Source organism: Sphaeramia orbicularis, chromosome 16 (assembly GCF_902148855.1).
Source record: "Sphaeramia orbicularis chromosome 16, fSphaOr1.1, whole genome shotgun sequence".
NCBI classification, from domain to species: domain Eukaryota; kingdom Metazoa; phylum Chordata; class Actinopteri; order Kurtiformes; family Apogonidae; genus Sphaeramia; species Sphaeramia orbicularis.
The window spans coordinates 47,550,643-47,572,952 of NC_043972.1; the positions used below are offsets into that span (position 1 = coordinate 47,550,643).

Below are 22,310 nucleotides of genomic sequence, written 5' to 3' on the forward strand. Positions count from 1 at the left end.
GCTGACATCTATGAGCTAGCTCAAACCGGAAGTTCGCAATTTGCCTTTCAAAATAAAATTTCTAAAACTAACTCCGATGACACCGTTTGTCGTATTGACTTCTAAACAGCACCAAAAGATAGAGTGAACCCTCCTCAGAAAAGTTACTTCACAGTTTTCCATAACTGTCTTAGTTTTTTTTTTTTTTTTTTTTTTTTTTTACAAGCCTGCAAAGTTGCGATGTTTGGAACTCAATTTTCACTTTGGAGTTTTTCCCCACATGTGACATATCTATCCATTCACGGGACTCAGCACAACTCTCACATGCAAAAATTTTTGAGATAGGATGTACAGTTATTAATTTATAACAATTTGTTTATTTTTATACTTTTTCCACTTTAGACTGCCGTTTGACCCCCTTAACATGTTCCAAAACTCACCGAATTTGCCATGTATGTCATGGCTCGTGAACACATTGATACAATATCAAAATTAACCCCTTGGGTGCCAAAATGGACTCTGTAGCGCCACCTATGTACTAAAAAACATAGAAAATCTGCCCTAGCAGCCAGTAGCAATGTCACAGAAACATGAAACAAATGCCAAAATGTTGGTCTGATTGAGCCGACAAATCATACACTGACACTCATGAGCTAACTCCAACAGGAAGCTGGCAATCTGCCTTTGAATTTTACTCTACATTTCTGCAATTACTGCTTGTTCATTTCAGACTTTTGACACAAAAGTTATACCGCATTAAGTTCCCACAAGTCTGCAGAATCCAAAAATGAAAGAATTTTTCAGACACGACCTATGGTTATGGAATAATCGCGATTTTTTAAAGAATATGTTTACTTTCACTTTTCACAATGACAAAATCCCTATATAAAGCTAAGTACTGCAAGACATTGTGTGTCTGAGAATAGACCAGTGGTAAGAGTTGAAGTCTATTGTACAGGAGTCCTGGGTTCAAACCCAGGAGGAAGACCTTTGTTTTTTTTTTTTGTTTTTTTTCTTCCCACCTCTCACATTTCGAAACAGATTTTGCTGCATTGTATTGTGGATATTGGACATTTTGCACACATTACAAAGTACACGGAGTACATTTTTTCAAAATAAAACCCTTATGAAAAAAATACATAATGTCTATTACATAACTTCTTTTCATTTTTATGACCAAACGCTCAACTGTTTGTACAATGTTTCTTCTTTCAAAAGTACTCTTTCTCACAGACACACATGCTCACACAATAGGGTTTTTCCAAAATAAAAGCCTTAAATGTGATAAATCATCACTTTCATGCTCAATTATTCATACAATTTCAATTCATTTTTCAAACTGATTCTTTCTCTCACATACAAAACAAATGCACATACACACAGTAGGGTTTCCAAAATAAAAGTCTCATTTAAAGGTGATGGTGGTTTCAGCAGAGGGTCACTGGTGTTCTGTACAGATGTAAGGATGACAGACGCTAAAGGGTGGGAACTGGTATTGGGACGGACAGGTGTGAGTGGAGCTGAGGTCTCAATGGTCACGGGAGGCGGATCGCGGAGGAGGCGGAACGCCCGATGCGAGGTCCCGCCCAATGCTGCTTGCAGCTTTAATTTATTATTTTTCCGCCACCACTTTGAACTGGATTTTGACCCCCTAAACATGCTTGAAAACTCACCAAATTTGGCACGTATGTCAGGTCCGGTGAAAAATTTGATAAAATGAAAAATTTAACCCCGTAGGTGCCACAATTGGCTCTCTAGCGCCACCTATGTCAAAAAACACGGAAACTGCCATAGCGGTCAGCAGGAATTTCCGAGAGACATGAAACCAATGCCAAAATGTTCCTTACATCGAGCACTACAAATGTTCCAGTGGGCGCCGAGACCTAACTCCAACAGGAAGTCTTCAAACTGCCTTTGAAAGTAAAGCCCTCAACTTAAAACTAGTATGAGCCAGTTTGTCATATTGGCATCTAAATAGCACCAAAAGATAGTGAACCCTTCTCAAAAAACTGTCTTCGCAAATTTCTAATTAATGTCTTGGTTATTTTTTATAAGTTCGGAAAAATGCGATGTTTGGGACTAATTTTTCAATTTTGACTTTTCCCCACATGTCATATATCCATACGTTCAGAAAAATCACCCCAACTCTCCCGTGCAACAATTTTTGAGATAGGATGTACAGTTATGGATTTATAAAAAATTGTTAGTTTTTATGCTTTTTTGGCTTTAACCTGTCATTTGACCCCCTCAGCATGCTCAGAAACTCACCAAACTTGGCACATATGTCATGTCTGGTGAATACTTTCATACAAAATCAAAATTAACCCCTTAGGTGCCAAAATGGACTCTGTAGCGCCACCTATGTGGTAAAAAACACACAAAAACTGCCCTAGCGGCCAGTAGGAATGTCATGCAGACATGAAACCAACCCCAAAATGTTGGTCTCATCGAGCCTGAAAAATCATACTCTCACACTCATGAGCTAAATCCAACAGGAAGTTGGCAATCTGCCTCTGACTGTACTCTACCCTCAAACATTTCATTGGAAGGGGCTCTTTTCACCATCACTGCTTATTCAGTTCAATCTCTTATTACAAACATGATATATTAATCCACAAAGGAGACTTTCTGTTCTCCTCTAGTCCAAGAATTTTTGAGATGCGATGTATGGTTAGAAATTAAACGCTGTTTTTTTCAAAGAATAGCTGTCTCCCTCTTTCAGGGTTTAAAGAGGTAACGACCCTCCAAATTCTTCGCATACCGATGCCTGAAAGTTGATTGGCTGAATCTTTTCCTATGTAATGCATACAATGAAACCACCAGGTGGTGCTGTATGACCATGAACAGACAGTCAGATTCCTTGTTTGACTAAAAATATGACAAGAAACTTCACTGACAAACTGTACACACAAGAACATTTGAACAATACAGAAAAAAATAAGAAAATTACATAAGAAATAATATGTATGTATGTCCAAAATTATATATGAATAAAAGTTGAATAAAAATGAAGACATGATAAAAATGTGAATGGTACACACACACCACAAACAAACACACAAACATACACAGACACACACACACACACACACACACTCAAACACAAAGTTTTAGCCAGAAGGCAAGGCCCCTATTGTTTTTCGTTCATTTTTATCATTATTATTATTATTATTTTCCATCTGCCACTTTGAATTGGATTTTGACCCCCTAAACATGCTCAAAAACTCACCAAATTTGGCCCGTATGTCAGGTCTGCCAAAAAATTTGATAAAATGCAAAAATAAACCCCGTAGGTGCCAAAATGGGCTGTCTAGCGCCATCTATGTCAAAAAACACAGAAACCACCATAGCGGCCAGCAGGAATGTCCGAGAGATATGAAACCAATGCCAAAATGTTCCTTACATCAAGCACTACTACACTACTCCACGGGAGGCGGAACTCATGGGAGGTGGAGCATACAGGAGATGGAACATAGGGGACGGAGAACGTATGGGAGACGGAACGCACGGGAGGCAGAACATATGGGAGGCAGAACTAACGGGAGGCGGAACGTGTATGGGAGGCAGAACGCACGGGAGGCGGAACGCATGGGAGGCGGAACGCACGGGAGGCAGAATGCACGGGAGGTGGATCGCCCAGTGCGAGGTCCCGCCCAATGCTGCTTGCAGCTTTATTTTTTTCTTTTTTCTGACATTTTGGGTTATTATCTTGTATTCTGTACAAACCAGACAACTTACTTAATCCACTGTAAAAAATTATAAGAGTGGCTACTCAACTGTTACTCCTGTGTTTTCCTCATTATTGTTGCTCAGTACAGTGGCTCCTTCTGAATTTAGTGTCTTCTGATTCTGGTCCAGGTCTTTTAATTAGTCCAAGCGGTTATTACACTGTAATTCACTTTTATATCTCTAAAATTGGTTACAAGTGGGTTGTATTTTAGTTGTTTTGCTGAACCTGGTGGTGTTAAGTTTGTCTGAGGTAATGTGATCATTAGGAGGAGAGTTGCTGTAGAGCTGAGCTCTGCCAATAAAAGTTCATTAAAGTTACTATTCATGAGTTAAAAGGAAGCGAAACTTCTGTAACCTGGCTTTTGTAAGATCCGACTCATCCTATAAGAATTCTGTTGAGTATTGAGTATGCTAATGTTGCGTTTTTAATGAGTTTAGCGTCCGTGCTAATGCTAACATGCTAAGTTAGCCGCTATGCTATCTGCTGGTTAATGTCTATTGTGTGTGTTATCAAAGCAGAGCTTGGCAGACACACACTGTTTACAGCTAAGCACTGTTTTCTGCTTGGACCACAGTCCTATAATAGTAAAACTTAAAGATGGTAAATTGTCTATCTTCTTATCAGTACAGTACAATTGCAGAATGAATGAACTTGTAAAGTTAGCAACACTCACGTAAGTAGCCTATCCAAGCTAACACCAACCTTTACCCCCAAGTTTAAGTTTTCAAAGTAATAACATCAGTCCTTTCAGTGGTCTACCCCACTACTCAAAAGTATAACACACACAGCAATATATACAGTAGTGCAACAATGGTTGTGTGTGGTTTATTTTTAGATTTACCATGCTCCCTGCTGTTTCTGCCATTAAATAACATGGGAGCACTCATTTCTTTTGGAACAATTCAGGCTTACGTGCACCACATGATCACTGGAGCGGCTACATCAAAGCGTTTTGTAACTCTGTTTATAGGGCTCCATGAATGTGTTTTTTAATGGATGTGTGTGTTTTCTATTGGGAATGAGTACAAGTATCTGTGAGTACTTCCTGGTTGTACTTTGTGTCATTGAACCTGTTGAGCCACCCTATCTGGTGAGTTGAGCTACCTAGCGTTACTGAGCATGCGCTTGCATGCACATGACCCCTGGAACACCAGCTCCTCTAATTCCAGAGGAATTTTGTGACAACAGCCATCTTGCATATCTTTGCTATTTAATTTCGATACTTTTTACTATGACATTTTGATTTAAATTTGGAGTCATTATTTAAAGCTTATTTTACTATTATTTTACTTGAGATCACAATCAGGCTGAATGTGGAACCTGAACCAAAACACCTTTGACTCTTGACTGTAGTATAATTTTTACACTTTCCAAATTCATACAGTGGGCCAAATTAGAACTTTTGGTGGGCTAGTTTTTGCCCGCAGGCCGTATGTTTGCTACCCGTGCTATAGTGTGTCTATGGATTATGTCCAGGGATTATACGGGGGTGTGTCCCATGCCGTATGTACATCACAATGAGTACGCTCAGACCATTCAACAAAAAAGTGAAAGTGAAACTTTTAGACGCTTTACTAATTCGTCTAAAGGCTCCCACAGAGTCGGGCGCACTGTGCGTGTACTGTGAGCGGTGTGAACTCCACAAGTACTGTTCACAGATCTTTGAGGTTTCAAAGTTGAGCGTACCAATTTCCTACATTTATATCATCCTACATTGTGTGACCCTGAGTCAAGTATGCCCGACTCTGTGGGGGCCTTTAGTCTCCTGCTGTTGTACAGCTCATTGTCCTTTTCCCTACCTTCAGAAACTTTAATTTGAGGAAGCAGGATGTTGGTTTAAGGGAGCATTGACCCCTCTTTCCCCCCTTAGAACCAGGCCTGGATCGGCCCGATCTCGTGACTAAATCTAATCCGATCTTCAAAAAATGCCAGATCGCCAGTCAATGCCAATCTTTAGGTTGGATTGGGACATCCCTAATTTCCACTTTGTCTGTTGTTGCCAATACATATTATATGAGTCTCCACTGCTTTTCATGATGTCATGTGCCTAGAATATTCTGGGCTGTTCTCATGAGTTTTGACTATTTCACTGCAATTTTTCCAGTCATTAACCCCATCATTGATTAATTTCATAGTTTTTTTTGGAAGAAGAGCTTACGATAGAAGCAGTATAAACTATTTCTCTTCTTAGAATAAACCACCCAGTTTCTTTTCGGCTTCTCTCCATCCACTAATTGTCTGTAGAAGTGGTGGTGATGGCAACTTCTCCCATATTCTCTTTTTGGGAAAAGGGATGGGGTGTCCTGAGGCTGTTGAATAGTGACAGTGCATGCTCTGCCGGTTCCTTCACCTGCTACAAGCAAATCAAACAAAGATGCATATATAAATATAGATATCAGTCCTCAACCTCCTAAGATCCAGCTATGGGTTTTCTGTCCACATTTGTGGACAAGAGTTTCACAACTTTATACAAAAAAAAAGAAAAGAAAGCTGTCCACCACAAAGGACATTCCATAAAAATTTGAAAAACTGCATTTGAAAAAACTGTTGCATCATGATGGTTCCAATATAGGCACTTATTTAATAAAAAACAAAAAAAGCTTGTACTTTGCTGACATTTCCTGGGTCTCAGGAGGTTGAGTAAGGACACATATTAACAACAGCAACATCAATAATTAAAATGACAACATAGCAGTGTATCAGTGACTACTAATGATTGTATACCTACATTCTTCAGAGTGGTGCAGATGTGGGAGCAGAAGTCCCCTCCCCAGCAGCTCCTTGGGGCCCCTGCAAAAATTTTCTCAGAGCATCTGGACAAAGGTAGAGTAGAATTTACCTGTTATTGCATGCAAAACATGTAGCTTCAGCAGACAAACTATTAGCTGTTGTGGTGGGAAAATCTGTCAATTGAGAACTCAAGAGTCACAACTGGTCTTTCTTGTGAGTTTATTGCTTCCTGGAAGAAGGACTCCCTCCAAACGAGTCGTAGGAGAGAGTAAGTGAGAATGGAGCAGTAAGCATTATATACAGAAGAAGATAGGACAATGAAAAAAGCAAGATTACAGTCTTAGTCAGCTGACAAGTGGTCAAACGTCATGAGGTAATCAAGGGTTCTGTGGGAGGGGTCAACATGGTTTCAGAGGTTCTTCGTATAGAGGAAAACATTGTTGGGGTAATTTGGTGCTGCTCATGTACATCAGTGTGAGATGCTTTGTGTTCCCTGATACACACGGCGGCTACTGTCCTTGATGGCAGAGAATGTGCTCAGCAATTAGATATAGATAGTGCTAGGCCTGTAATGGTACATGTACTGAACCGAACCGTTTCGGTACACACCTGTTCGGTTCAGTACACAGCTGTACCAAAATAGCACAGTATGTTGAGAAAAAGAAAAAGGAATGAAAGACATCGTTTGATGTGGAACTTTAAATCTGGACGTACATATTGAAGGAGCACACATTGACCCAAAATACGAAATAGCAGCTGATATAAGGTAACAAAAAAACCCCCAAAAAAAACCAAATATGATGTCAACTTGGAAGGAAGAGATTGAAGACCCTCCGCCATCATTACAGTCCTGTTTGGAATCACTTTGGGTTCAAGTGAAAGACAACAATGGGGAAAGAGATGTTGATAAGACGAACATTGTTTGGTGCGTATGTCCAGTAGTTCTCAAACACTTAAACTTGCTCTTTCTGTCTCTGTCTGTCTGTCTCTCTCTCTCTCTCTCTCTCTCTCTCTGTCGCACACTCACTCACACACACACACACACACACACACACACACACACACTGTATAACAGAGGAATAGTTATACATCCGTGTTGTGGCGGGGGACCTGCGGAAGTCTATCACAATTTCCTTGGTTTTGCTGGTGTTCAGGAGCAGGTGGTTCTGCTCTAACCAGTCCAAAAAGTCTATGATAACTCCCCTGTTTTCCAGTTTGTTCCCTTCAGACACACAGCCAACAATGGTGATGTTGTCTGACAACTTCTGAAGATGACATTCTGTGGTGTTGTATGTGAAGTCCAATGTGTATAGTCACTATAGTGTGAACAGGAATGGTGAGAGTACTGTCCCCTGGGGGGCCCCCGTGCTGCAGACTACCACATCTGACACACAGTTGTGTAGTCTCACACACTGTGGTCTGTCAGTGAGGTAGTCAGTGGTCTACACAGCCAGATGTTGGTCCATGCCTGCCTCCTAAATCTTCCCCTGTAGCAGTGACGGCTGGATGGTGTTGAAAGCGCTGGAGAAGTCAAAGAACATGACTGTCTCAGTGCTCCTGGGGGACTACAGGTGAGAAAGGACCTGCTGCAGCGGGTAGATGATGATGTCATCCACCCTGATGCCTGCAAACTGCAGAGGGTCTAGCGCAGAGCTCACCTGGGAGCAGAGGTGGTGGAGGACGATCCTCTCCATGGTCTTCATGAGGTGGGAGGTCAAGGTGACGGGTCTACAGTGGTTTGGTTCACTGGGGTGGGCTTTTTTAGGAACCAGAACCACACAGGAGGTCTTCCACAGGGCGAGGACTCTCTCCAGACTGAGGCTCAGGTTGAACAGGTCCAGAACCACGTCACTGAGCTGGTCTGCACATTCCCTGAGCAGCCTGGAGCTGATGCCATCCGGGCCTGTGGCTTTCCTGGCCTTCGTCCTCCTGAGCTCCCACCTCACCTGGTCCATAGTGATGGAGAGGGGGGCAGGAGGTGACTGGAGGGGGACCTCTGTGACAGAGAGGTGGGGGGGCAGAGGTGATGGTGGATCTGGGAGGATGAAAGGAGGGACATGAAAGGATGGAGGCTGGAGCCAGGACAGACAGGTGTGAATGGAGCTGAGGTGTTGATGATGACAACGGGGGGGGGGTGTCACACTGGAGAAGAGTGAAGAGGGGCCTGGATGGGTGGGGGTTGGAGTCAAGACAGAGTCAAACCTATTGAAATGCAAATTCAGCTGGTTTGCCCATTCCTGATCTCCATTTCCAAAATGCCCTTCCCCCTTTTTCCCGTGTCCTGAGATGTGTTTCAGGCCTCTCCACACGTCTCGGACGTTGTTATTTTCCAGGCGCTGCTCCAGTTTCCTCCTGTAGCTGTTGCACCTCCTGATGCTGTATTTCAGCTCCCTCTGGACCCTCCTCAGCTCGTCCATATCCCCTGAGATGAAGGCCCTCTTCTTCTCATTCAGGAGTCCCTTCAGATCAGGGGTCACCCAGGGCTTGTTATTGGGAAAACACCGTGCTGTTTTGGAGGGTATAGTGTTTTCCACAGAGAAATGTATGTAGTCAGCGATGCAGTGGGTCGTACTGTCGATGTCCTCCCCATGTGAGTCACACAGTATGTCCTAGTCGAAGGTGTCGAAGCAGTCCCTCAGCCGCTCACTCGCCTCCTCACTCCATACCTTCACAGTTTTCTTCTGTGGAGGCAGCCTCTGTAACCCTGGTGTGTAAACAGGAAATGGATGAGGTTGTGATCTGAGCGGCTGAGGGGTGGGAGGGGGGTTGAAATGCATGCATCTGTAACATTTACACACAGTAGGTCCAGTGTTTTATTGTCTCTTGTGTGGCATTTGACATACTGTGTGAAGTTAGGGAGAGTGGGAGAGAGGGAGGCATGATTAAAATCTCCAGAGATGATGATAAGGGCTGGGGGGGTGTTGCGTCTGCAGCTTGGACACTGTCCTCTGTATGCGCTCACATGCAGCAGCAGTGTTGGGGGGGGGGGGGGGGGGTATACACAGTTAAATAAATAATATATAAATAATAATATAAATAATAATATAATAATAATATAATATAATAATAAATAATAAAACATATGAAAACTCCTGTGGGATGTAATAAGGCCGAATGCTGACTGACAGTATTTCAATGTCTGTGCTTCAGAGCTGCTCTTTAACAGTGATGTGTCCAGGGTTACACTATCTGTCATTCACAAACACCACCAGACCCCCACCTTTCCTCTTACTTTTTTTTTTTTTTAAATAGCCTTTATTTAATTGAAGGAGTTTTACAAAGCATTACAAAACACAAACATACCCATCTATACTTAATACATATTTCCCCACCCGCATATACATCCACTCATGAAAACAGACAATTACCCATGTTCACGATGATGAATAAAAAATAAAACATCTGTATAAACACTCACACATAAATTTACGTCAACACATATATATACACAATAACAAATGCACATGCGCTTAGAATAATGCGCATACATGTCTACACACACATACATATACAAACTTGCACCCTATGTACACTTCATCTCCCTCTTTTTTTTTTTTTTTCTATTAGATGGGCTTAGAAGTCTATAATATTCCATGGGAGTGTCTGTGATTTGTCCAATGTTCTTCTACATAGCTCAGTCAGAATGTGTTTGATCACTTGTGTTACTGTCAATAAAGTTCTGATTAATGATCGTTACACATCTTGTTTGACTGAAACAATGCAGATTATTAACTGGAAGAGACTTTGTTGTTTTGGTGGTATTTTTTCTTCTAGGAGTCCATACATGACTGAACGGTAGTTGATTGAGCAACTCAAGCCAATGTTTCTTAAAAAGGTCCAAACAGCTTGCGCTCTGTAACAGTCAATGAGGACATGTTCCTGGGTTTCATCCTCTCCACAGTTTATCATTGGACATGTTTTGGTTGTTACATAACTCCAGGAAACCAAGGCTCTGGCTGGTAGTCTGCTCACAGAGATGAGCCAACGGACATTGCTGTAATTTTCTGAGATTGATTTATCAGGGTGAAGTCTGAAGAAAGAGGTTTGGACTTTTGCATTGTGTATTTTCAAAATGTAGCTTGCTCAAACCGTTTTTCCAGGATTTCCTACCCTACCTTTAACACTTTCTTTCAGAGGTGTTATCTCAGCCATACATTAACACACTTTGAAGATTCATTCTCACATTATATTTGAGAATCGATTATTTACTCAAAAAAAACCAAAACTTATTGATTCAAATCCCATAGCTTTTACTGTAATCTGTTTGTTTGTGTTTTAACAAATATTACTAAATTAATATGCATATTAGAAAATAAGTATATAAAACCTATTTTTTTCCACATTTTTTTCATAATTTAGGGTAGATTGCATGTCTATGATGTCCAGCAACTGTAAAATGAACACAGATTATTTACTTCAATGGCTATATGAATGAATGAATTTAGTAGTTTCTGGAGAAATTTTAAAATTATACACATATATTTAAACTTATTTTGCTATAGAATTGTATTAGAACATTTTTATCAATGTACAGTACAAATTCCTGCAAGGGGTCAAAATTCTCTGGGGTGGGTCAGTTTTTCACACTAGAAAATTGACCCGTGGGTCACAACTCTATATAAAAAACTGACCCAGGGGTCAGATTTTCATGGGGTCAGAATTCTATATGACACCTGTGATGATGTCTGAGATTTTATCATCAAACAAAAAAATTGTTAGAACTCATTCTTGAATCTGCATCAGTTTTCAAATGTGAAAGAATAATATTGAGTTTTTATGCATATTAAGGCCCTAGAATTTCTTGAAAAGCATCAAAATAATAATAATAATAATAATAATAATAATAATAATAATAGCATACATTACAGATACAACAGGGCCTCTGCAGCCAATTCTCAGCACTTGGGACCTGACAATGAATTTAATTCATCTAATTTAGTTCCAGTGAGCATGTTCTAATGAGAATGTGCCAACACTGGAAAGAACCTGACATTTTTAACATCTTTCAATATTTCTTTTATTATTTGTTATTTTCTGGTTTCATACACATCTCTTAAGGAGAAACCATCAAATATTGGTTCTCTTGAAAATGTCTCATCGATTGCCTAACTACTTAATTTTGTCTATCTGCTTAGTCTGGTTCGAAAGAGATGTTTGTTCTGTTATGTTCCATTGCATTTCAGTGACCACCTCTTCTGTTTCTGTGTGTTTTGATGTAGAAAGAAGCCAAAGGTGGATTTTAAGTGAAACCTAAAAGTTATATCTGGAGGAAGACCAAGATTACCTGATTCCAGCAAACATGGATGGAAGACCCACCTGTGATCAGTGTGGAAGGGCTTTTACCACAGCAAGGAACTTAAAAAGCCATGAACGCATCCACACTGGAGAAAGACCATATGACTGTGACAAGTGTGGGAATACTTTCACCACAATGAGTTATTTGAAAATCCACCAACGCATCCACACTGGAGAAAGACCATATGACTGTGACCAGTGTGAGAAGACTTTCGCCACAATGAGTTATTTGAAAATCCACCAACGTGTCCACACTGGAGAAAGACCTTATGAGTGTGACCAATGTGGAAAGGCTTTCACCCAAGAAAATTCCTTAAAATTTCACCAACGCATCCACACTGGAGAAAGACCATATGGCTGTGACCAGTGTAGAAAGGCTTTCACCAAAGCAAGTGAATTAAGAATTCACCAACGCATCCACACTGGAGAAAAACCATATAACTGTGAACAGTGTGGAAAGGCTTTTGCCACAGCAGGTAGCTTAAAAATTCACCAACGCTTCCACACTGGAGAAAGACCATACCATTGTGATCAGTGTGGAAAGGCTTTCGCCACAAACAGTGAATTAAAACTCCACAAACGCATCCACACTGGAGAAAGACCTTACAACTGTGACTACTGTGGGAAAGCTTTCAAAAGAGGAGAGGCGCTTAGAAAACACGTATACACCCATAGTGGAGAAAAACCATTTAGTTGTGATCAGTGTGGAAAGGGTTTCACCTCAGCAACTGCCTTAAGAAGGCACCAACGCATTCACACTGGAGAAACACCATATGACTGTGACGAATGTGGGAAGACTTTCGCCACAGCAGCTAGTTTAAAGTACCACCAACACATCCACACTGGAGAAAGACCATATGGCTGTGATCAGTGTGGAAAGGCGTTCATCTCAGCATCTGGCTTAAAATTCCACCAACGTGTCCACAATGGAGAAAAACCACATGAGTGTGACCAGTGTGGAAATGCTTTCCTCTCAACAAGTGACTTAAAAAGGCACCAACGCATCCACACTGGAGAAAGACCATATGACTGTGACCAGTGTGGAAAGGCTTTCACCACACGCAGTGAGTTAAAACTCCACCAACGCTTCCACACTGGAGAAAGACCATATAATTGTGATCAGTGTGGAAAGGCTTTCACCACATGCAGTGAATTAAAAGTCCACCAACGCATCCACACTGGAGAAAGACCATTTGACTGTGGCCAGTGTGGAAAGGCTTTCATCTCAAGTAGTGACTTGACAAAGCACCAACGCACTCACACTGGAGAAAGACCATACTCCTGCAACCACTGTGGGGAAGCATTCAAAAGAAGAGACCACCTTAAAAATCACCAAGCCGTCCACAGTGGAGAGAAGCCCTACCAGTGCAGATTCTGTGACAGTTGTTTTATAACAGCTACACAGTGTAACAGACATGAACGTTCTAAACATCTCTGTAAAAGACAAAAACTGAACAGTTCTGAACAGACTTTAGAAATTAGTGGAAACAATCAGTCTCATAGCACACCAAAACAGTCTGAGTCTTATCAGGTTAAAAAAAGATTCTTGTCATCCTCTGCTCTCTCCCGTCATCAGCGCAAATGTGAACCATCAACATCTGGACCAAAAAGTACCTCAGCATCAGATGAGAGGAAGAAACGTAGTGTGTCTGAACCAGCAGCACCGATTTCTTTTGACAAGAACATCAGACTTAAAAACCTCCAGATCAGGCTTCACAGGATCCAGATGTGAAGACAAACACCAGACTGAAAGCTGTGTTTTATTGTCCTCAGAGTAAAGAAGTGTGCTCTAATGCACCACCTCCACAAAACAGTGATGTTACAGAACCTCAGCCTGCCACAACGTGAAAAGTTCAACTAGTGGAGGTCAACAAGGACCCTGTTTCTATTTGGATACTACTTCTTATTGATTTTGTGGACATTTAATCAGTTACTTGTCGTGATTCTGTTGCTGACTGGGGTTCACACCTGTTCATTGTTCATAAACAAAACCACCCACTTCTGGAACTATTTTCCACACTTGTTTAGTGCAGTTTAAGCTTATCCCCCAAAATGTTCAACTCTTTCTCCACCACCAACTGTGCTTGAGTGAATATAACTGGTGCTCAAACTGAAGGAAACCATTTGTTGAAGATGTCAGAGTCCTGAATCCATGTGGTTTTGCATCCATCATAAATAACGTGAACATAATATGGATGAGACAGAATGACTGATGAGTCATCAGCAGTTCAGGTCCAAACTGAGGCCAACAACATGAAGGAGATCACATTCCAGTCAAGAAGGAAGTTCACCACCACCAAAGGAGACATGACAGACTGAGCGTGAGACAGCGTCACGAGTCAGTGCTCCATCTAGTGGTCCAATCTGGTACTGGTCGGGTCCAGTGTTTTCCTTAACATGAAATGGGCTGTATGCACAGCCCCACTACTTCCTCAACTTCAGGTGGGTCCATTGTTTCTTGTCTTTCATTATTGGATACATTGATTAATCCAGGTGTGTCTACTACTTGTTGGGACAACTGATTGATTAGGCACACCTGGATTAATCATCAGTGTGTCCAGTAATGAAAGACAGGAAATAAAGGAGCCACCTGAAGTTGAAGAAGTAGTGGGGCTGTGCATAGAGCCCATTGGTTTCAGCCGTTTTACGCTGGTCTAACCCTGACCTGCAGAATGTGCTTGATTTGATTGACAATGTGTTGAACTGCAGATGAATGTGTGGTAAAGAAGACTTTCACCACAATGACTTATTTCATCAGTGGAACTGATTCAAATATTTTGTCCTGTAATTGTGGTGTCTTATTTTTTGTCACTCCCTTAAAACTGTGTGTGAGTGCTATTTCTGTGAGGCTGTTATACACCAAGCCACATTATATTATTATGACTGAACTGTGTTAATCTTTTAAAAGAAAGTACCAGAGCAGCAGTACTGTTCGAAGGAATAATGCCATAGCAACTGTGATTAGATGAAGTTTACACAGGAATGCCGCAATAGCATTAAAGATAGCTGCCTGTTCTATTTTTAAAAAAGTAATCAGCTGAACATTTGACTCCATTTGACACAGTACATATGAACTATACCATACAGTATAAGGGCCAGTAAAGGGATGAGCACACCACTGAAAGCTGTCTTATCTAAGTAGGGGAGAATGGGGACACTTGTAACATTTTTGACATTTCTGTCTCTAACTCTGAGCTCTTTTAACCCAGTGTCTTCAAACTGCTATATAAACTAGCTTCAAGTGTCTGCTAATAAATGACCTAGAAAATGTCTGTGCAACACAAACAGAAAATGAATGACTTTATCTCAGTCACAAGGAGTGAAATGTTACAATTGACCCCATAGTCAGGGTCATTTGTAACATACCTTGGGGTAAAATGTAACATTATAAAATCAGGGCCATGACAATGACTTAAGATATTGACTGACTAATGGGAAGAGTTGGGCTTCGTTTCATAAAGCCAGAAAACCAATCAGGACCAGGAGCTGAAGTCTCATCCCATGACTTTGGATGTTTGCAGCCATATTTTTCTGCAAGGTGATATGCAAGTTGTCTCACTTGTAATGTTAATCATATAAAAAACTGTTAAATATTTTCCTATTCAATATGTATTTTATATATTGCCACCAGTATAACTTTCATAAATTCAGCTTGACTTATCCTTTACCAATTCTTATGTGCTTATCTCTGTGGGACACAGTCCATAGTATGTATTAGCAGCACCTTTCAGATACTCTGTCAAAATCGTTTCTTGTTCATCAGTGAACACCTTCGTTGCAGAGTTGTAGCCTACTCACGGAAGCTCACTTGATCCCTGATCTTTTAACTCTTTCCTCCCTTTGCAGAATCTATATAGAGTGACATGGCATATGCCATACCATTTTGCCACAGATCTGACTGACTTTCTGTGGACCTTTACATCAGTGGATGTCCAGAGGCACACCCCTATCAGTCTTTCTCTTCCGGAACCTAGGCACATTAAAAAAAAAAAAAAAAAAAAACAGTGGCAGGGTCATGAAATCCTGGAAAAACAATTGAATTTTAGCTTGGCATAAGTTGTAACATTTTACAAAGTGTTACAATCTACCCCAAGCAAGTTTGTTACAGCTGTCCCTGAGTGCATTAGTGATGCGCTAGCTTGCCTTACAACTAGAGGCTAAAACATTACCACAAATAACCTGAATGAAAGATAGCTAAACAGACACATAATCAACATGACATACCTTTAATGAGTCTAACCACAAAGCAGGCCAAGTAATCATAAAAGTAATTTGAGCAAAAATAATTACTTTCTTATCACAAAATAATGTTTTCACCCACAAATTTTGATGTGTCTGCCTCACGGCACTACAACTTCCCATGTGGACTAAGGACTAAACTGACCATGTGCAGCGTGAATCAGGGGAGTCCTAACTTGTTCCTGATTGGAGCAATTGCAAGTGTTACAACCGACCTGTGTTACAATTGTCCCCGGTCTCCCCTACTCATTTGACTGCGTTTTCCTCAGAAGAGGATTTGAATACCTTGAAAGTTTCAGAAGAATAGATGTAGAGAATAAAGAGTAAGGTGCTGAGGCTTAGGCAGGACCAGATTTAGTCTCCAGCTGGCTCTAGACTGGGTTTTGAAGTCCTGCCTGAAAATCCACATCATTCTGTTGTTCTATGTTCTACATTATCACCTTGTTTTATTCCAATTATAAAGCAAACCTGAAACAGGAGACAAAAGTATTTACCATCCACCTTTTAAGGGGATCCACACATTATTTGTTCAATTACTTCTTAATGTGACTTTTGCCAGTTATTTGAACAGGTGAAATATGACTTTGTCTTGATGTAACCCTTAAAGACCCACACATCCACCTTTAACCTAAACCATCTACTGATGGAACTGTTTAATATCTGTTGATCCACTAATCCTATCAAAACATGTAAATAATTGGTGTAAAATGCAGTTCATCTTTTCATGGTCATCAGATATGACCCATTTGGACGTTCAGAGTCTCCGTAGTGAACGTGGAAACGCTGTCATCTTCTACAACATTGATTCACCAGTAAAACCCATGGAGTTGGATCAATGACAGTGGATGGACACACTGGGATTATGTTCAGTTAATGACAGATTGGACTGAAAAAACACTTTTTCTTCATTTATATTACCTCTGCTAAGGAAAGGCAGAGGTTATGTTTTCATCGGGGTTTGTCTGTCTGTCTGTCTGTCTGTTAGCAAGATAACTCCAAAAGTTATGGATGGATTTGGATGAAATTTTAAGGAAATGTTGATTCTGGCACAAGGAACAAATGATTAAATTTTGGTGGTGATGGGAGGGGGGGTACTGATCTGCCTCGGTGGAGGTCTCTGCTGTCCGAGTGCTTTTCTAGTTCTGTTTTTGATATAATAACCTTTGAATTTACTCTTGACTTTTTATGAACATCTAAATTAAGTAAAGGAAATTAAATATAGGAAAATGCATGATATACAGTGAAAAGTAAAAATACAGAGAATAATATTAAAATAATTGGTGATTGGCTAGGGAATCTTATTCTCTGTAACCTTGGGAGGCCACAGTTCTGTACGTTTGATCAGTGTTCATTAAACGATTGATTCATTGTTATTCTTAAGTCATGTTTAAGGTCTGTTTTATGGTCAAGGTAATAACCAATGTAACAAACACAGAGGGATACAGAATTGGAGTCAGATTTGTAAATAGAATCCCAACATAAATCACTTAAGAAATATTAATTAGAGAGAAAAATTAATTTGGGAACTGACATAAAATTAGCACTGGGTCTTTATGGGTTAATGTGTTCTCATGTGCATCGCTGCTGTTCTTTAACTCTTATTAAAACATAGACTAGATTATGTTTAATTTCTTGGATTGTTTTAACAGGTTATGGTGATGGAGTGTGAAATGTTTGTAGCACTGATTAAAATCTTGTTAAACTGAATGTTGAAATGTGTTGTACACACAGCACTGGGAGGATGAATGAAGGAATGAATGAAATCTTTATTTCGAACTTGTAGACAGTGAAATCAAAACAAAAATCAACCAACAAAATATAAGTACTGGTTTATAAATGATTGATAAGCAAACAAACAACAAAATAAATTTTAAAAAATAAAATAAATAAATAGTAGTAATAGTAAATACTACTACTACTACTAATAATAACAATAATAATATAAATGAAACAAGTGGAATGAAATTATGATCAAAAAGGAGTAGGAAGAAGTAAAAACTTATGTACTCCTACCTCCAATTTCTATTCCTTATCATTATATAGTAATTATTATTTTGTACAAATGTTAACATAATAATAATAATAATAGTATAACAATATCCCACATCCTTTTTCCTGTATACACTAATATGATAATACCCATTTACAACTTTTCCTACCAGATATTAATACCAGATATTAATAAAAACTAAAAAGAACAAAAACAAAACAAACAAAAACACATATACATACATAATATAAATACATATAATATTCTATACTGTCCTATATAGTAATAATATATTCATATATCCATATTTAAACTAGATATTATCAGCACATATGTGGCAAAGCTCCACTATGAAAACAACCGGATTCCCCCCTCAGGTCCTTTCCTCTCTGTATTTTGTAAAAATCGTTTGTATTTATTTTTAAACTGCTTGATGTTTGAACATTGTTTCAGCTCCACACTCAGTCTGTTCCATAGTCTTACACCATTATTGGATAAACAGAATCTTGTCCTCGTGGTTTGACATCTTTGTATCTTAGAATGTGTCATTTCCCTTAATTTATACCCTCCCTCTCTTTCCTGAAACATTTTCTGTAAGTGGTTTGGTAATAGATTATTTCTGGATGACTCTACATTTCTGTGAAGAACAGAGTTCACCTCATCCTTCTGCTGTTGGATCGAAAACACATCATATGCAGATTTCACCCAGTGGATGAGTCCAGTCCAAGTGTACAGAAGCCATGTTGTTGACGGTTGATGATCTTTTATTGTGTTCCCTGATCACATTCTACGCTATGACACTTGTAACAAATGTCCTGAAGCAGCTGTTCAGATTTCAATGAGGGTCAAAGGTCAGAGGAACCTGCACAGGATAAAAGACATGATGGAGTGGTCATCAGCGCCCTCCAGTGGTTGAACAATGACACTACTATTGTTGTGACATTATATTATTGTGATAAAATTTGCTGGAAACCTCACATAAAACATGTACAAAACGAACTATTCAGAAGCATCTCAGTCCTGGCCAGAGCAAAGGGGATCTTAGATTGAAAATCCCTTCAGGTTTTGTATAATTCATTGATCTTACCCTATTTAAGTTACTGTTTGGAGGTATGGGGAAATACATAAACAAGTTCATTACAAAGACATTTTATCCTGCAAAAAAGAGCAATAAGAATCATTCACAATGTTGGTTTTCGGGAACACACAAATCCACTATTTTTACAATCTAAAACTTTAAAACTCATTGACCTTGTGGAATTTAAAACTATTCAAATAATGTATAAAGCAAAGAATAACTTACTGCCGGGCAATATTCAAGAAATGTTTTGTGAAACAGAGGGAGGCTATGATTTAAGGGGAAAGTTAAATTTAAGCATTCATAAAATACGCACTACGTTAAAAAGTTTCTGTATCACCATCTGTGGAGTAAAATTGTGGAACAAATTGTGTGTGGAGATAAAACAAATATCAAACATAATTCAGTTTTAAAAAGGATATAAATAATTGATTCTTAAGAGGTACAGTATTTAACAATGACAATGAGGCCTGTTTGTTTGTGGATGATGTTGTACTGAAAAATCTGCTGGAATTATTGAAGAAAATGGTTGAATTGTTGAGTCTGTATGACTGTACTGCCATGATCATATTGTGCGTAATTCAGTTACTGCATTATGTATTTGTTGTGGTTCAAAGCTAAAATTAGGAAATTAGTATTGTTTGATTCTTGTATCTGACGAGACTTGGTTGATAGTCTGCGCCTTTTTCCCCGCCTAATCTATACTATGAATTATACCTAAGTGACGATCTGGAAGAAACTTCTTCAGAATCAATGACGAGTCGAGCCAGTCAGTCTTCAGAGCTGTACATGTGTTTATTTGCAAAAGCAAGGTAAAACACACGGAGACACACCCGAGAATGGTCTGAAGGGTAGCTGAGAAATCCCCGTCTTTTATACAATTTTCTGGGGCTTGGGGCGTGAATTCCCGCAAACCCGAGCCCCTCCTATCAGATTCCCCTTTTCCGAGCATTTGTTTCTATTGACTATTACCATTTAAAAGCAATCGTGTCTGGTGACCAAGTCATGCCTTTTTTATATATAGTTGCTCAGACAGGGCCTGAATCTGATTTCCCCCAAGGGATCTGGTGGTTACATTATCTCCCAGTGTCGGTTAGCATCTCCTGATCACCACCTGCTTCCAAATAATTATACCCATTATACGTGAGTCTGGCAATGCTCATCATGTGCTCCTGACTATGCTCATGGTATGTCAGACACTCTTAGGTTACTGTCTAGAGCAGTGGTTCTTAACCTTGTTGGAGGTGCTGAACCCCTCCAGTTTCATATGCGCATTCACTGAACCCTTCTTTATTAAAAAATACAATATGATGTTTTTTCAAATTCAAACACAGGCATATGTTTTACTGGTGCACAAAATGAACCGTGCATTAACATCACTGTTCAAAGAACAAAACCAATACAGTGCATGAACTCACAACAAATTACATACCTTTTCACAAAGACATGACCTTTTTTAATACTACCACACTGAAATGGTTTTAATTTTTAACCTTATGTATTCCAATAATGAACTTATTGTATTTATGCTATCTATCATTTTTAACATTTTAACACACACCCATCACCTAATTTCCATCAGGCTACAATAATAATGAATATTTACTGTAAATCAGTGTGACTTCTGCTGTTGCCTTTGAGAGACCAGTTCAGAAATGCGTGGCTTCACCTTGGCAAGTGCCACTCTCATGTCATTTTCACAGCAAAGTCTGTTCCTTTGTGTTGTAGTGCTGTAGGCAACAACAATACACCTCGCATATTGGATGTCAATCAGAGAAAGAGTCTCCGAAGCCGTTTGTTTACATACACGGACCTAGCCCGACACACACACCCGACTAATGAGTCGAGTGTGTGTCTTGACCTCCGCCGAACCCCTGAGACTGACTCACCGAACCCCTAGGGTTCGATCGAACCCAGGTTAAGAACCACTGATCTAGAGGGAATGACTCATGTGTTCTACCTCGTGAGCTCATCTCTCAGCCAAGTTTATTTCTCATCATATCAAATTAGTGATAAAGGTGTAAAAGCACTGAGGGGTAGGATTACATAAATTTCTACTTCTTCCTACTCCTTTTCGACCATGCAAAATTCAGACTTGTGCTTGAAGATAGATTCTGTCCATTTAAATATATTATTTTGTTTTGTTTTATTTTGTTTCTTTGCATGTTCGAAATAAATAAATAACTAAAATCAAATTGTGAGTTTGTGTGTGCCTTTAAGGGCGTTTCAATCCATTTGTCAGTGGGTCATTAAGTTCACTACAGAACCTTTCCATGTTCAGAACCCAGAGTAGAGGCATAAACCCAATAAGGTTTACTCCACTTCCACCCCAGGAGCTTGTACTGATCAGATCCTTGGAGTGGGATTGACCAACCACGGTTCAACTCTCACTCTAATAAGAACATTTACAAGTCCACTATTAAAGCCTTGAACATTCATCAGGACTTTATATCTACATCTGTAGCTCACAGTGGTAAGATAATGATTCAAGGACCAGGGTTCTGGTCTCATGTGAGGTTTTACTGTTTTAAAGTCCACCACCCAAAGCACAGACTGAAAACCCTCCAAATGAGTCTGTCTTTGCACTTGTCTCAGTTGTTCAGTCTGATAAGATCTTTGGAAGTTTCCAAATGGACCTGGGTTCAAGTCTCAACCAGCTCCAAATATTTGAAAGCAGAGACTGAAAACCTTCCAAATAACAGGTCTGACTGACTTTATTGATCCCAAAGGGCTCCAGTGCAGCAGCAGCAGCCGCAGCAGCAGCAGCAGCAGCAGCCGCAGCAGCAGCAGCAGCAGCAGCCGCAGCAGCAGCAGCAGCAGCAGCTGCAGCTGCAGCAGCAGCAGCAGCAGCAGCAGCAGCAGCAGCAGCAGCAGCAGCAGCAGGACACACAGTAGAACAATAAAAACAGAAGGGCAAACACATTAGACAGAATAAACTGGAGGAATAAAAACAGACCTGAATAAAAAACAAAAAAACAAATCAAACCTGGAGAATTCAACTATAAGATGCAAAAACAAAGTGCAATGGTCAGTCTGATTCAGTTGGTTTCCTTAAGTAGCTCCTCTAGTTCTTTGTTGTCCTTTGTGTCATTGAACTTGAAGTATTTTTATATAAATAGACTTACATTTTATTTGATCTTAGTTTACTTTAGTTTTTTGTGTAGTCTTTTTTTCAATATTTTATTTGACTGTGTTTTTGTTTTGTTTCATTTGGATTCATTTGGTTTTGTTTTATTGTTCTGTATTTTTCTTTAGTTGCATTTTATTTT

The 22,310-nt window shown here is 39.7% G+C and overlaps 3 protein-coding genes across 7 annotated transcripts in view; 2 read left to right on the forward strand and 1 right to left on the reverse strand.

Moving 5' to 3' along the window:
- LOC115435617 (aldehyde dehydrogenase, mitochondrial-like) overlaps nt 1–22,310 on the forward strand; it is a 534,672-nt gene that overhangs the window by 302,090 nt on the left and 210,272 nt on the right. The gene's annotated exons all lie outside the window — the stretch shown is intronic.
- Nucleotides 1–22,310, reverse strand: part of LOC115435619 (zinc finger protein 664-like) — a 493,117-nt gene that overhangs the window by 266,531 nt on the left and 204,276 nt on the right. The window lies entirely within an intron of this gene.
- The window catches only part of LOC115435615 (zinc finger protein 345-like), a 34,740-nt gene that overhangs the window by 3,499 nt on the left and 8,931 nt on the right, over nt 1–22,310 (forward strand). Inside the window, exon 2 of one of the 2 annotated variants that reach the window (XM_030158144.1) lies at nt 11,659–14,136. In XM_030158144.1, the coding sequence (XP_030014004.1) occupies nt 11,739–13,466 (1,728 nt within the window). In that variant the 5' untranslated portion in view covers nt 11,659–11,738 and the 3' untranslated portion in view covers nt 13,467–14,136. Of the gene's footprint in view, nt 1–11,430; nt 14,137–22,310 lie in introns of those variants that run through there. The other variant, XR_003937715.1, reaches the window with a different exon arrangement.